A 17,157-nucleotide genomic window follows, 5' to 3' on the forward strand; every position below is an offset into this window, starting at 1 on the left:
GAGAAAGGGGGATGGGTGGCAGAGGGGAAGAGGAAAAAAGGAGTGGGGGCGGGGAAGGTCTAACGACTAGAACAAGGAGCTGAACGAAAATAGAAGAGAAGGGTGAGCCTGACAGGAGAGAGAGAAAGATAAAGCGAGAGTGAGAAATAGACAGGGGGCAGGACCAGAGAGAGAGGATGTGGGACTGAGGATTTGCAGAGCTGCAAAGCTGTGGGTGACGTTGCGCTGAGCAGCATTATCAGCAGAGGTTCCTGGCTGGGAGGAGACCCGGGAGAGTCAGAGGAGGGGGCTGCATCCCCGGGACGGATGGGTGGGTGTGCACACGGCTGGCTGGCCAGACTCTGCTCCTCCGCCGCCGTCCGAGGAGGCTGGAGCTGAGAAGCGCGACTGCGGTAAGGGAGGAATTTCCCTCCCTCTCTTGCCCCGAGTCCCCCCCATCCTGTGCAGCATGAACCCCGTGCCCCGCCTCCTAGCCCACCAGTAGTAGCTATAGCGGAGGAGCAATTGATTTCTTTTCTCCTGCGCGCAGCGTATAGGGGAGCATCGCCTCCACCTGCGAAAAGGCTGCAGCGGGAAGAGGGGCGCGCACGCCTCTCCCAGTCGGATGAGGGCTTGGGAAGAGGACGAAGGACATGAAATCCAGTTCAGCAGGGACCGCGAAAGAACCGGAGCCGCAGACGCCCCGAGCGGAGCAGCGGGCGCCGGAGCCCGAGGGGCGCTGGCGGGAGAAGGGCGAGGCGGACACTGAGCGACAGCGCACCCGGGAGCGGCTGGAGGCCACGCTGGCCGGCTTGGCGGAGCTGGAGTTCCTACGGCAGCGGCAGGAGCTGCTAGTCCGGAGCGTCCTCCGAAGTCCGGGGGTCGCAGCCGGGGCTGGGGCCGGGGGCGTGGCGCGGGCTGGGGAGCTGCAGGCTCCGGGAGAAGCCTCCCAGCGCAGCCGCCTGGAAGAGAAGTACTTGGAGGAGAACATCCTGCTGCTGAGGCAGCAGTTGGTAAGTAGCGCCTCTGGCAGAGACCCGGGGGTCCTCGACTGCCCTTTTCCGGGCCCACGAGGTTTGCTTCGAGCTGCGGAGATTTGCATGTTAAACAATCCACCAGCTTTAGTCTGGGGATAAGTACACAAAAATGAAAGCGTCCCTCACTTGCAGGACTTTTCCGTCTCCTCGTCCTCTCCCTTCTCTGTCTCCCCCCGCTCCCGGCGCCAGCGCCCCGTTCTTCCCCGCCCGGTTTAGGTGTCACTCTGGGTGTGCATGTGCGTGAGCGTGCATTGTGTGCACCAAGGGAGGGCTAGAGTTGGGACTGATTTCTGCACACCTCCATCAGCAGCATCTCTGCTTCGTCCGCTTGTGACCTTCAGCTTCCCTTTTCCTTTCAGCTAGTGAAAGTCATCTAAGGGCTTTCCAGGGCTGGAGAATCCTGCCCTAAAACAAAATTTCATTGGGAAGTCTTGTGAGTTCTCTTCCTTTTTCTTTCCCCCTCACTCTAAAAAGTAAAAAAAAAGAAACAAAAACGGGGCTCTTGGTATGATAAAAATTTTCACCTCAAATGAAACGACTTTTTAAAAATCATTACACTGAAATGGCCTTAAGGTATAGGAGGGTTAATTCTTTGTCATTCCCAGAACGCTCTTCTGCTAGTTAGCTTTTGAGGTTGATCTGAAGCTTAATTTCAGATGGAAGGTCCTTTGCATAATGGAACTAAAACTAAATGCAACTGATGTAAATTGAGTGGTAATGAGTGGCGCCCCTCCCCCAATGGACACTCATTTTTTTAATACACTGTACTCTGAAACCTGTGATTTAAGGAGACATTCTATCAGAACGGGCCATTTTAAGCAGTCTTCATTAAAGGAGAAGAAAAAAAACCCATTTAGAGGCATCGATTAATATATTTAAGCCAGCCTCATAGCAATGGCGGAGTCTTTTGTTTTCATTGCCCTCAAAATGTAATTTGGAAGACAGCGACTAGACCCTCAAGTGAATTCTCCTCAGCAACTGAGCTGAAAGATTCATGGCCAACACACGCAAAAATGAGCCGCTGTGGAGCAATTTGTTGCCATATAATGTTTTTTTATATAACTTCAAGATTCTTGATACATTCAGCTAATTTTCCCCTAATAAATATCTTCATGGTCTTGGTTTGTGTCCCTAAGCTTTCAAGCCTAGGATATTCAGGAATAACACTAAATGCAATTTTTTAAAAGTAAAAAGCTATACACTATAGCCTACCGAATGCTCCTAACGTGACTTGGCTTTTATATATATTTCTTTGGCTGCAGACCGAATTTGGATATGACACTAGCTTGTGCTAATTTTGGTTTGTCATGCATGTTTAATTCACTCTGCTGTGCAATAGCATTTTTAGCTTCATAAATAACAAAGTCATTTATTTATGGTCATAAATGGCATTTATCAATTGTCGTTCCAGATGAATGCAGCATTCACTGTATCGAAAGAATGCTAGCTTAGCTAGTGTTTGTGATACTATTTTAATTTGTACACTTGACATTCGTTATTTGAACCAGATGCCTTTCCTGGGTTGTATTTTGTTTTTTGCCAGACCACTAGATGGCACTGACGAGTTAGCAGGAGCTGGTGTTTTACTTGGGAAATCTGAGCTCATTCAAATTCTACCTCTTAGTCCCAAATTCTGCCAGCTCACATTGTACTTGCACTAACTAGCGTTTGTAAACGCTCATTTTTAAAGATACTTCTGCTGATTGTACCCAACAAAACAACAAAAGTTTATATATGAACTATCTTTGGCTGTAATGTAAATCTAGATTAGACCATAGCTTCTTGTTAGTGATCTTAAATTAAATTTCTTATAAAATAATTTATTTTAGATAATTCTGTATAAGGAAATTGTCAGCTTCTCTGTATTTGTATTTTCCATTTATCCTTTAAAATGTCTATCTTGAATCTTATAGTTAAATGTTAAAGGCATTAGGTTTATACCCAAAGTTTTGTATAGATAATACATTTTATTTTACTATATAATATATAAAAAACAAAATGGAATTTAATAAGCTTATCCTTTTAAGATTTTTGTTTATTTCCATTCTCATGGGTAAAATTTTGGCCTTGGAAAATTGAGAACTGATGTGTGAGATGAAGTAATTTTAGTACATATAACAGAACATCTGTTTCTCACTAATGTGTCTTAATTTTATTTTCTTTTTTCCACCTCAGAACTGTTTGAGAAGAAGAGATGCTGGTCTATTAAACCAGTTGCAAGAATTAGACAAACAGATAAGTGATTTAAGGTTGGATGTAGAAAAAACATCAGAAGAGCACCTGGAGACAGATAGCCGTCCTAGTTCAGGTAAAGCTCCTATGCTTTCTACTAACTGATTATATTCCTGGGCTACATAGTAACTGAATACAAATGTCCCTTATCAGCTTTCCAAGACCTGTCAAACTATAATCTATATGTGTTTTCAATGTAGAAAAAAGAAAACCTCATCATCCTTTTGAAGGAAGGAAAAAAAAATTAAGAAAAAATAGTGACATTGATCAGAGGGAATTCTCCAGTTTAAAAAAAAAATAAGGCTTTTATTTAAATTTCTGAAAGAGCTTTCCTTCTTTGAAATGTGAGAGAGTCGACAGCGAGCTACAAAATTAGTCACACTTCAACTTCCTGAGACAACTTCAAAAGTTTCTACCATTTGGTTCACAAAATAGATTTTCGTTTACTCCCTGCTGTCCTCTCTTGAACTTTTTTTTTTTTTTCTAAATCTGGAAAATGGTAAAGACCAAGTCATAAACATATATGATTTTTCTATTTGTACATTTATATACTTCAATATCCATTTCATCTCTCATTAGGTATGAATGGAAAGGACTTGGGAAAGAAAAAATAGAAAGTCAGCTTGTGGATAATAGTGACTATGAGATTTTTTTTTTCCCCAAACCCACTTTTCATTCTATTTCCAGAATTCCCAGAAATTGAAATAGAACTGTAAAATGAGAACATGAAATCTAGTGAACCTAAATTAGCCTTTAAACCTTCTCTTTACTTTTCTAGGAAAATTTTCCTTTTAAGTAGGAAATATATAAGTTGCTCAAAGCAGTCTAATTCCAAATGGTGTTTGTATTCTTAGGGTTTTATGAGTTGAGTGATGGGGCCTCAGGATCACTTTCCAATTCCTCCAATTCGGTCTTCTGTGAGTGTTTATCCAGTTGCCATTCTAGCACCTGCTTTTGCAGCCCTTTGGAAACATCTTTGAATATCTCAGATGGACATCCCAAATCTGCAGGTAAGATTCATAGAAATTTTAGTCCTAGAAAGGACAAAGAGTGTGTATTGTTATTGTTCAGGAGTTACATTTGTGACTGACACTATGTGACCCCTATTTGGAGTTTTTTCAGATATTTCTTTCTTAGCTCATTTTACAGAAACTGAGGCAAACAGGGTTAAATGACTTGTCCAGGGTCACACAATTAGTGGCTTGCCATTTCCTTCTCCAACTAATTTTACAGGTGAGGAAACTGAGACAAACAGGTTAAGTTACATCTGAGGCCAGATTTGAATTTAGGAAGATGAATTTTTTTGGCTTTAGACCTTGAATTCTATTCCATTGTGCTACCTAACTGCCCTCAGAGGGTATATAGCAACACACTGGTATATTTCACATTTTATAAAATATGCCACAAAATTCTTCCTCATTCTCTGAAATTTCTACATTCCATATCCCCTCTCTCCAGTCACATTTCAGTACTTGTTCCTTCTTGTTTGGTGTTAGGAAGGGAAGACAAGTATTTCTATCTAGGAATCACAAATCCACCTCCCTTTGGCTTGGGTTTTGGCAAAGTAAAGAAAGAGTTGAGATTATGGAGGAGAGAAATAAGAGATAGAATCCCAAGATTTGGATAATGGGTCTGGAAGTCTTAGTTGCATCATGAATTGTAGTATCAAAGTCATCTCCTTGAGGCTGAATTTTCATATTAAAAAAAAAAAAGACTATCTGGTTCAAAGCTATAGAAACTTGATAATAGAATCACAGTGTGCATTTAATTTATCTTCTAACTTCAGATGGTTATGGTTTATCTCCAAAAATGTGCCAGCACTGAAGGTCTAGAAACCTGAGGTTCTAATATTAGTTTGACAACTTCTCATTTGAAAAAGGTTATAGAACTGGCAGAGGCAGTCTAATTTAGAGCTAGAAGATTTCTTAGAGGTCATCCAAGCTCATTCCCCCACCCTTTTTTTTTTTTTTTTTTTTTTTTTTTTTTTTTTTACAAATGAGGAAATGGAAATCCAATGAAGTAACATGACTTTGTCCAAAGTCACTCAGGCTATAAAAAGTGGCAGAACCTGGATTCTAATCCTCTTATTCACCAACTTAAAAGTGGTGAAGTTATAAGTTGCTTTTATTTATCAGAGAAGTGCCAAGGAATTGTCTTTTTTGTTCATTTTGTGTTTTTTTAGCACTTGACTTGCTTTATATATATATATTATATGTATATAATATATTTTTGACAACAGTGTGAAAGATGCTATTCTATTCTGTCTCTGGAGAAAGAACACAGAGGAGTATGGCGTACAAAACTATTATAACACCTATATTATTTTAAGAAGTATTTTCGTGTGTATCTTTTCCCCTCTCTGATGTACCCATAGCATTTTCTGTATACTCCCAAGTTCCCTCTTATCACACAACCTTCCAGCAAGAGAAAAGGAGACATACAGTGTGGTATTATGAATAGTGACAAGAATATGATGCTATATCCTTTGTCTGACTGCAATACCTATTTGAATTTGAATTCTCATATATGAAAAGATGGAGCCTGGTACAGAGTATCAGACAATTGGTAATTGAATGGTTTCTTTGAGAACTGTGTATTCAATCCCAATAGTGTGATATAAAAACAAATTTGTGTTATTTAGATTGGCTGTCTTATGCTGCTCAAGTTTACAAATATTCCATTACAAATATATTCCATTCTGTACTGAATTGTTCTCAAAGGAAAAATTTATAAGGCTATTAAAAGCAATTTGGTACAAGATTGGATGACTTCCTTGGAAACTGATTCATTTCCCATGGAAAAACATCAGAATCATATAATTTAGAAACAATGGGATTCATTCAATTATGTGAGGATCTAGAAACTGACATATTTCTTCTGATATAATTTTTCTTAAAAATTACCTTAATTTTTACCTTAGAATTCTTTTACTCCTTAAAATAGAGAAATCACAATTTTTAGGGGAACAGGGAAAGCTAATGTCAGAGCAATTTATCATCATATTTTAAGGTAGGTTGTCCATAAATAGGGTTATTGCCTCTGAAAGAGGTGTAGGGCAAGCATTTCAAATGGATAATTTTTCATTTTGGGGTGCCTGAGATAAAAGGGGAAGGAAGTATACCCTTGTTAATTATTAAAAAGGTTTTGCCATATTTCTGTTAAACTGGGCAGTTCTGTAAGTCCCTCTGAAAGAAGGAAAAGGCTTTTGTGTTTTTAGAGTAGAAAAATTAAAAAAAAAACCCTCCTCATTTAAGAATAATGGAAAGTAGATATACTTTTGATTTTCAGATACTGTTCTTTAGTGCAAAAAAACTCCTAACTGAAGGAAACTTTAATTGAGCAGTGATTAATCTCAAAATTTCATTCTATTCAGATGACTGGGAAGTAAGTAAATATAATTTGATATTTAAATTAATTTTATATTATGAAAGAAATAATAATGCATTACTATAGAAAGTAGGTGAAAATTATGAGTAAAGTCAGAAATCTTATATTTGAGATGTTGAATTTTGTAAATTCATCTTTGATCCAGCTTTTAATTGTTATTTTTAAAATTAAAATTTATTAAATTTTTGAAAAGAAGTGAATTCTAGTCTGGAATAAAAGATGATTTCTCTTGGGTGAAGAATGTAGAACACCTTCCTTACGGTATAGCTTAGGCAAAAACACAAATTGTTTGCCTTCCAATGATTTCCAATTTTATTGGCAGCAAAAACTCATAACCAAGAACTCATTAAATGACTTATTAAAGGTTTTTCCTCTCCTTCAAACAAATCACTTGTTTTTCTTTAGATTAATTGAAGGTTGATACTATAAGCATATAAGAAGTTGTGTAAAAAGCATCATCCTTTGGAAAGGAGCAGAGTTGGTGATTGAGAGAAATGGATAACAGATGATAGAGAATTTGAGTGTATCTCTAGTAGCCATAAAACGTAGAAGGTCTTAGAGAAAGATTTTTAGTGCATTTTGTGGCAGAGTCACTATTGGAGATAATTCATGGAATGATAGGGATTTACTTGGTTGAAAACATTTGAATATATATATATGTATATATATATATATATATATATAAATATGTATACACACACACACACACACACACTAATAAAAGGAATGCGTATAGTGAAATCTCATTTGATCCTCACAAAACCTGTGAATTATCTCCTTTTTGTGGATAAGAAAACTGAAGCATGGAAAGATTTAGTGTCTTGCCCAGATTCAGTTAGTAAGTTGTTTAAGGTAGAATTGGAATTCAGGTCTTCCTAACTAAGTTCAATACCAGTCATTGTAACTTCTAGGTAATATACTGTCCTTCTGAAATCATGAATGTATCAAAGTATCACAACTAAAAATCTAAAGAAGCTATTGATATAATTTGGTCAGTCCTTCTAAAGATGAGATTTGGGAAAAGGTTCATTCTACATGATTTTCTTTGTGGTAGTTATTACTGAATATTATAATGCCAGTCAAGATAATTTTTCTTAAAAAAACCAAAAGAATAAGTGATATTGCAATAAATCATATAAATAAAGTAATAGGCTATGGGTCCTATGGGTAAAAATAGTCTTTTTGGTATCTTTAGTGCCTACCTAGCATAGTGCCTTGCATGCTAAATATTTGAACTTAATTGAACTGAAAGGAAAATTATGAATAATAGTAACAACAATAAGAAGAATAAGAAAAACTAGCACTTATATATAGTATTTTAGAGGGAACTGGATGGCTCAGTAAATAGCTCCCAGGACCTGGAGTCAGTCAAATTCAGTTTCAGCTGCTTATTAGCTGTGTGATCTTGGGCAAGTCACTTAACTCTGCCTTAATCCACTACAGAAGGAAATGGCAAACCACTCCCATATCTTTGTCAAGAAAACCGTAGAGAGAGTATTGGCAAACTGTGGTCTACAGGATCACAAAAAGTTGAACATGCCTGAGGGTAAAGACAAGATGAAGCTTGGAGATTTGAAAAATGATTTACATATGCTACTTCATTTGAGCTTCATAAGACCCTTGTATTATTATCTCCATTTTATAGATGGAAAATGCTGAAGTAGGTGAGGTTTAACATCTTGTCCAGAGTCAAACAGAAGTAAGTTTATCAGTTAGAATTGGAACTCTGGTCTTCCTATCTCTTAAGTTCAAACCAGTCACTGTGATACCTAGATTATATACTGTCCTTCTCATCATCTTCCTCCTCCTCATACCTACCATTTGAGCAAATTTTTTCATTTAACTTTCACATCAATCCTCTGTAATTGGTATTATTATTATTACCCCCACTTTAATCACTTTAATCAGGGAAATCAAAACTGGCAGAGGTTAAGTAAGTTGCGCAGTTTCACATGCTTGGGGAATGTCTAATCAGGACTGGAACTCAAGTCTCTGTAACCACAAGTGTTTTATCTGTTATTCCACCTAACTACAAAAGAAGGTGAAAAGATAAGATCTTTAAGATAGATTTGCCCAGAGACTTGGAGGAAGTAGTGAAGATTATAAATTGTAAAAAGTTAGGAATGGAAGGGACTTCATCTTGTTCAACTTTCTCATTTTATAGATGAGGAAACTGAAGGCCAGAGAAATGAAATGATTTGCCAAAGATCACACAGTGAGTAATTTTACTATTATTCCTAGCTTTTTCAGATCAATCAGTAAGCATTTATTAAGGGCCTACTATATGCCTGGTAGTATGCTAAATGTTGGGATATAAAAAGAGATAAAAGACAACCCCTGCCCTCAAGGAGCTTACAGTCTAATGGATTAAAAAGTTGTTTTTTAATATTTTATTCTTTGTCTTTTACTGTTCTCTTCCTCCTTCTAGAATGTAAGCTCCTTGGGGGCAGAACTGGCTATGTAATGAGGGGTGGAGATTCATATCCCATAACTTTGGTAACAGCCAGTTTATGGGGAATCAGGAGAGGGACTTGTGCTTCAGGATAGGAAATAAAATGCTGCCTTTAGAGCTTCCAAGGTGTATCTACTCACCTAGGTACCTATTCTTGTAAAAATGTAAAATGAATCTTTCCTTCATTCAAAAAAAAGTTTTTTTTTTTTAAATATAAAATTAACTTTTCCATTTCCATGCCAAATACAAAGTGAGGGTGGGAAAATTAGTAGACATTCTTTTTCTAGACTCCTTAAAAAGAACGTCCACAAGCACAAAATATTTTGATTGTCTCATCAGTGTGTACACCACATTGTTTCTGAATCATAGTAAGATCTTAAAAAAAATTATTCTCCCTACTTCAGAAAATTAACCGCAGTCATAATAGAGCTAATGAACAAAATACTATTTTCTTCTCCTCAGATCTACTAGGATGGTTGGACCACAAAGAAGGTCGGTGTGAAGACGTTTGCCGTTCGCTCTCTATACCACAGTCTAATTCCCTTGATGTCATTGCAGATGTGAATCCTAAGTATCAGTGTGATTTAGTATCTAAAAATGGGAACGACATATATCGCTATCCAAGTCCACTTCATGCTGTAGCTGTACAGAGTCCAATGTTTCTTCTTTCCATGACCAACAATCCCCTCAAGGATGAGGAACCACTTGGGAGCAGTGCTAATGATGTTTGCATCGGCTCCGAACTAGATTCTGTCAAGGCAGATAATTCTTCTCTCCAACAAAGCAGTTCCATATCTGTGCCCTATCCTGCATCCAATAAGAAGATAGATGGCTACATCTTGAGCCTAGTGCAGAAAAAAACACATCCTGTTAGGACTAATAAGCTGCGAACAAGCGTGAATGCTGACCCCACAAAGGGCATTCTTAGACACGGGAGCATTTGTGTCAGAGCGACTGGTGGAGTTACACACAGTAACAGTATTAACCTTAAAAATTCTAAACAAGTCTGTTTGCATTCTGGTGGAACAACCACTCTAGAGAATGGCACATTCTCCCCGCTGAAGCAGTGGTTGAAAGACTCAAAGGGAGAACAGCTGGAAAACCGGAGGATGCCTGTGTCTGTGGGCTGCCCGCCAAATGCAGCCGCTGATCATCAAAGCAAGCACCTGCCAAAAAATATCAAGCCGGGATCCCAGGAGTTTTCATGGTGCCCTGTTTCTGGGGCAGGGGAATCCCCTAAAGAAAGTGGTCAACTCTTTACTGGCTCTCCAAAAGAAAGTCCTGGCCGAGTCCCAGCTCTCCCACAGGAGAACAAAGTTGTCCAGCCACTGAAAAAGATGTCACAGAAAACTAGCTCACAGGCAGCTCTGCCAGCAATTCCTCCTGCTGTGCCACCTCCTCCACCCCTGCCTTCCTCCCTTCCTATTGAAGAAAGACCTGCCTTAGATTTTAAGAGCGAGGGCTCTTCTTCCCAGAGCTTGGAGGATGGGCTTCTTGTCAATGCTCAGTTTATTCCAGGGCAGCAGCAAAATAGTAAGTTACATAAAGCCAATAAAAATGTCAGAATCCTGAAGAGTTCAACCATGAAACACAGAGCCCATGGTCTTAATGGGGTGGAAAGTGGCTTACAGACAGTGAGGGAAAAAAGCAAAGTTGTGAGCAAGAAATGTCATTTCCCTGATGACTTGGATACAAATAAGAAATTCAAAAAAGTCTCCTCCAGAGGGAAGAAGGGTGGAAACTCCCAGGCAGAGTCCAGTCTTTCCAGCAGGCCTTCAGGAGGCCTCTATAGGCCCTTGAACAAGTTCCATGGACATGGGCATGGAAGAGAACCAGTTGTGGCCAAACCGAAACATAAGCGAACCGACTATCGGCGGTGGAAGTCATCTGCTGAGATTTCCTATGAAGAAGCCTTGAGAAGGGCAAGGAGAAATCGCAGGGAACCCCTGGGAGTCTATACCCAGGTCCCTCTTCCATATGTGAGCCCATATGCATATGTGGCTAGTGATTCTGAATATTCTGCAGAGTGTGAATCCTTGTTCCACTCCACAGTTGTGGACACCAGTGAAGATGAGCAAAGTAACTACACCACCAACTGCTTTGGGGACAGTGAGTCAAGCTTGAGTGAAGTGGAGTTTGTGGGGGAGAGCACCACCACTAGTGACTCTGAAGAAAGTGGGGGGCTGATTTGGTCCCAGTTTGTCCAGACTCTCCCTCTCCAAACAGTCACAGCCCCAGCTGTTCATGACAACCACACAAAAACTTTTGTAAAAATTAAGGCCTCCCATAACCTCAAGAAGAAAATCCTTCGTTTTAGGTCTGGCTCTTTAAAACTGATGACTACAGTTTGAAGTGACTTTTTAGTATGGAATATATATGTATGTCCTAGTTACAGAAACAAAGTGGTTCTTACTTTTTGGTTTTGTTTTGGGGTTTTTTATGCAGCTTTTTTCATGTTTTTTTGAACATAAAGAACAAAAAACCTTAAGGTAAATGATGTCTTCCTCATACCATGTGTGGATGTGAGTGCCTTTAAGTAGAAAATAAAGAATGTCATACTAGGAAGGAGTAAAAATTATACAGTGTTCATGGTGGTAACTTGGAATGTTTAGTATCGAATGGTTTTATTTTAAATGTTCTTATTCATCATTCTAAGAGTAGATGTTCTTCATCTGAATTTGAAAATTCTTTTAACTTGACTCTTCATCTAAAAGTGGTTTTTAATACCAAGGATGGAACTTAATGATTTTTGTTTTCCTCTTGATTCTTTTTTTGGGAGTTGGGGAGAGGAAAAATGTCTGAACCTATGATGCATTCTATCTAGTGAGGAACTCATCCCAAAGTAAATGATGAGTCTTAGAGAGCTAGTTGCCTGGGAGACTGAAAAATTTACTGATTTACTAGGATCATATAGGCAGGATATATCAGAGATCTGGATTTGAACTAGTTTTCCTGGTTTCCAAGTCCAGCTTTCTATATTCCTTAATTCCTTAGGACAAGGGTCTTTAAGAGAAGTTTTCACAGGGTCATGCTCAAGTGTATGAAGTAAAGAATAAATTATTATTTCATATCATTCTTTCCTGCCTATGCCATTTGTAACATTTATTTCTCAGGCAATTTCAAACCTTTCTTTATTATTCCTCCTCGTTTACCTGCTTTTCTTGACCCAGATCCTTTAGAAGAGAAGGAAATGACCCGAGAAGAGGTAGAAACTTTAAGATAGGAATGTACATGTACATGAAGGGAGAAAATACAGGGCTACGGGAAGAGGACCACTTGAAAACTGCAAGGACTGGAGCACTGTGTAGAAAATGCTTTTTTAGGGCCACAGACTAGGAATTAGTACATGGATTCCTTTCATTCTAATCTCTATATCCAACTATGGTGTCTAGGAATGACTTGCCCTTGAGGTTGGATTTTCTATTAGGATTCATAATGGTATCATTGCCATTGAAATAACTAGCTTCTCCCTTGGGAGTGTGAATCCAAAGCCATAATTGGGTCCTATATATGCTTCTAGAAATTGCCTCATTTAAGGTGTCTAGTCATCTTGACAGTCTAGATCCTGAACATGTTAGTGCAATCCTTTACAGAGTGAGCCATAGGCCCCTCTGGGAAGGGTTTATTTACTATTTAGTAAACAGTATTGTGTAAAATTGCTTTTTATCAATATGTATGTCATATGTGAAAGTAGTAACTGTTTTAAATATTCTTATTGATGTCAACTTTTCTGTATAATATAAGCAGTATGTTTTTATATCTCATTGTGTAAATTAATACAATACATATGCTGTAATAAAATTTGTTTTAATTCTATTAAATTTGTTACATCTTTATAAAACCAAATGTTCATTCTTAACAGGGGTTATCAGTGCTGCTTGTGAAATATTTAACTAACTAACTTACTAGTTGATCTATAGTAATTTGGATGTTTTAGCTATGTGAAATGGGGTTGGTTGCAAGGAAAGTACTGATTAAAAAAACCCCAACTTATTTAGAGCATCAAAGACTTTCTTAAAAGTTGGTTTTAGTTTGTGTTTCTTTCTAATTTAAAAGTGCTGATACCTCATTCTTATGGGAAACATTCCTTTTTCTACTTCATATCATAACTTCTTATAGAGAAGATCAGTCTCCTGCATTTGAAATATGTTATAAAATATGGTAGAAAATGATTGTTTCAAGGGCTAAATTTTCATATTTAAAAACAATGTAATAAGCAACAAACTTTTATGCATTTCTCTAACTTTTCACTTGTAAATATTTTGCATTTGTGCTAAACACACACACACACACACACACACACACACACACACACACACACACATAGAAATATGGCTTTCCATACCTTCTGTTTCTACTAGGATGTTTGATTAAAATGAAAAAAATATCTTCTGAGAAAATAGAGATGAAGAATTTGAAGGGAATTCTTATAATGTCTTTTACCAACTTTTTAAAAAAGGGTATCCACCCTAAAGATATGGTGAAAGAATGTTGTATAAGACAAGGGACTACAAATTATGTATTGTTTTCTTCATAATTTGTTCTCAAAGAGCCTTATCCTTGGAAGAGATCATTTTTTGAAAGTCAGTTACTAAAGAATTGACATTATTTTAGATATAAATGCTAAGCCAAGAGAGCCTTGAAGAAATGGGATTTTCTAAGAATCCTGGTTCCAGCTTTTTCTCCCACAAGCTTGCAGGAGTTTGTACTAGACAAGATAGATACAAATTAATGGTTGTCTATTGTTTGTAGTTACAAAAGATCCATTACAATCAGTACAAGTGAAATACTCAATTATTTAAGAGAGGGGAAAGCAGCAATTTATGGAAAATTACTTATGGTGTGCTCCACGTTATATTATTACTTATGGTGCACGCCACATTATATAGCTACCATTTTTATGTAAGGATAACTGTGGAGTAGTATATAGCAAGTTGGTCTCAGAGGCAAGAAAACCCGCCTTTGCAATGCAGTGACTGTGTTACCCTAGGCAAGTTCTTCACAGGATTCTAGGCAATATTTTGTGGAGAAATAGCTAACCTGTATTTGGTAGAGGGAATTTCCTCAATTTTCCTATGTCAGCAAAATTAAAGATCCAGTACCTATCCTGACCATTTTTACAGAAGTCTTGCAAAGTATTATACAATTATCCTATATGAGCCACGATTCGTGTGCTTCAGCTGAAATCTTAACTTATTCTCTGGAGAATTTTAAATCTGTGTCTACTTCAGTATATTAGATGGACTTTTCTGATTTTTTTTCCTCAGAAAAGTTTTCAGTTTATGTTAGTTTCATTGTCATCGAATTGGTCTTTAAGAAAATTTTCTCCTGATACCCATCTAGGAGTAGAACTCTTAAAAATTTTTATTGATGCCTTTTATTTTTTTACATTAACCATCATTTTTTAATATATCCTCTTCTCATCAAATGAGTCTTTTCTTGTAACAATAATGACAAAAACAGTTGGAAAGAAAGAAACCAGCATTTATTAAGCATCTAATATATTCCAGGCATTGTTAAATGCTTTACAAAATAGTCCTTTTAATCCTCACAACAATCCTGGAAGATAGTTGCTATTATCATCTCTATTATACAGTTGAGGAAACTGAGATAAACAGGGGTTTTGTGATTTGCCCAGGATAAATAAGAATCTGAGGCTAGTTTTGAACTTAGAACTTTTTCACTCCAGGTCCAGCACTTTATTATGCCATATAATTACCTCAGTTAAGTGAGGTTGATCATGATTACATGGAAATGGTATCTATAATATTCCACATATCTGAAGCCCTCCATCCTTCTCCAGTGAAAGAAAAAAAAAAGTACATTTCCTCATCTCTTCTCAAGAACCAGGTTTTGTCTTTATAATTACATAGAATTTAATTTAATTTTATAGTTCTCTTCATATGCACTGTTGTAGATATTATGCATAGTGGAATATATTTTTTTTGTTTTTTTTTTTTTTGGTGGGAGTTCTGCTTATTTAAATCTATCAGTTCATGTAAGTCAATCAATAAATAAACATTTATCAGGTGTCTTCTACATGCTAAGCATTGTGTTAAGCATTGGGAATAAAAGGAAGGCAATAGAAAGTCTCTGTTCTCAAGAGTTCACTGTCTGGTGGAGGCATCCCATGTTTCTTTGGATTCTTCCTATTCATCATTTCTTCCAGCAAAATAGTATTCTGTTACATTATGTACCAAAGTTTAATTAGGCATTCTGCAACTGATGGATGTCACTTTGTTTTAGTTCTTTGCTACCACAAAAAGTGCTGGCAGAGCATTTTAAAAGCCTAATCTAACTCTTTATATTCAAAACCTCACAAAATCATGTCTGTAAATTTTTCATACTACTGGGAGTTAGTTTTATTTTTTACTTAAATTGTAAAATTCTTTCCAAATAAGAGATTCCTGATTCTTCCTCCTTCTGAAGGGATTCCTGAGCTCAATTACATTTCTTTATGTCATTTTTCTTAACCACTGAATTCACCTTTTCAACTCCCTAAATCATATCTCCTTTTGAAGGAGATGAGCAACTCTACTTTCATTCACACATGAGATCATGACCAGACTTCTTTTGAAAGTAAGAGGCTCTGTGCTTTCAGATGTGATTCCTACATGGTTCTTTTATTACTTTATTACTAAGTATTACTAAGTATTTATTACATCAGACTTTGATTGGCTAGATGTCAGTTGTGAAAATACAAGGATAGAAATTCCTTTCTATAGATGAGGAAATTCAAAAAGGGTTAACAACAATAAAGAATTACAAAACCAAGTTGGAAATGACTTCAAAGGCTCTCTAATCCAATCAATATCTGAATGAGAATGCCTTGTAGCATGTAGGAGTAGGGGCTAGGGACACAGCACCCAGATACATTATGATATACCTACTATGTTCAGAACACTGTGCTGAGGAAGGAGACTCAAAATTTGAATGAAATATGAATGGATTCCTATCCTCATGGAACTAACAATCTAATGTAGAGTCGAGGCACCGAAATATAGATAGCAACAATTTATAATATAACATAACAAAGTACATTAGATATATAAAAAAGTATTATGTGAATAGAAAAGGCCTGGAGACAGGACTGCATAGGGCATGTTTGGAGTATAGAGAATGAATAGAAAACATTTAGGATAGTATTGTGGTATGATGCTGGAAGGCTAGGATGATACTAGATTAAGGAGGGCCTTCTTGAATTAAGGATTGTGAATTGATTGTTAAGGGCAAAATAATATGAAGTTCCCTTGGCAGGAGATGAAGAACCACTGATGATTTTATAGTTGAGGAAAAGGGAATCAGGTCCCTTCACAAGAATGATTTCTCTAGCAGCAACAGAAAAAAATGGATTAAAGAGGGGAGAAAGATTAGAGAAGTAGGAAGACCTGTAGTAATTTAGATAGATGATAATTATGGCAGAATGGTAGCTATAGGAATAGAAAAGCAAGGATGGATGTGAGAGATATTATGGAAGTGGATTTAATAGCAATAGTAATCAAGGAATAAAAAATAATACCAATATTCATAAATAGAATGCTAAATGAAAAGTGGACAAAGCTGGACAAAGGAAAGAATTATTCTGTTTCCTTCCTTCCTTCCTTCTCTCCTTCCTTCCTTTCTTCCTTCCTTCTCTCCTTCTTTCTCTCCTTCCTTCCTTCTCTCCTTTCTTCTCTCCTTCCTTCCTTCCTTTTTACCTCCCTCCTCTCCCTTCTTTCTTTCCATCCTCCCTCTCTCCCTTCCTTTCTCTCTTTCTGCCTTCCTTTCTTCCTTCTCTTCATCCCCCTTCCCTCACTCTCTTTTTTTTTTCTTTTTCTTTCTGAACAATATTAATTCCTTTAACAATTGTTTATCAAGTACCTATATTTTAGGTGCTATGAAATATATTTATGAAATATAAAAGAGGAACCCTAGTAACTAGATTTGTAATCTAGTTGAGTAGATAAAAGCCAATACACAAAAATTAAATAATAAATTATGAAGTTATATAATTAAGAGTTTCATGGTGTCATGGGAAGAGCACTGAACTTAGAGGCAGACCTGGTTTAAATCTCACATCTGGTAATTATT

General features: G+C 37.2%; 1 protein-coding gene across 3 annotated transcripts; it reads left to right on the plus strand.

Annotated features, from left to right (window-relative positions):
* The first annotated feature begins 61 nt into the window (after positions 1-61).
* On the plus strand, positions 62-15,679 carry DACT1 (dishevelled binding antagonist of beta catenin 1). 3 transcript variants are annotated; one of them, XM_074290239.1, is made up of 6 exons: positions 62-392; positions 530-992; positions 3,192-3,324; positions 4,103-4,258; positions 8,800-8,850; positions 9,550-15,677. In XM_074290239.1, exons 2-6 carry the CDS (start codon positions 633-635, stop codon positions 11,436-11,438), a joined length of 2,589 nt encoding a protein of 862 aa, XP_074146340.1. In that variant the 5' UTR covers positions 62-392; positions 530-632; the 3' UTR covers positions 11,439-15,677. The 3 variants fall into 3 exon arrangements, with proteins under 3 accessions (XP_074146340.1, XP_074146339.1, XP_074146341.1); XM_074290238.1 differs by having other exon boundaries at positions 62-992; XM_074290240.1 differs by lacking the exon at positions 8,800-8,850 and having other exon boundaries at positions 62-992; positions 9,550-15,679.
* The last annotated feature ends 1,478 nt before the right edge of the window (positions 15,680-17,157 follow it).

The sequence above is a fragment of the Sminthopsis crassicaudata genome, chromosome 2 (genome assembly GCF_048593235.1).
Source record: "Sminthopsis crassicaudata isolate SCR6 chromosome 2, ASM4859323v1, whole genome shotgun sequence".
NCBI classification, from domain to species: domain Eukaryota; kingdom Metazoa; phylum Chordata; class Mammalia; order Dasyuromorphia; family Dasyuridae; genus Sminthopsis; species Sminthopsis crassicaudata.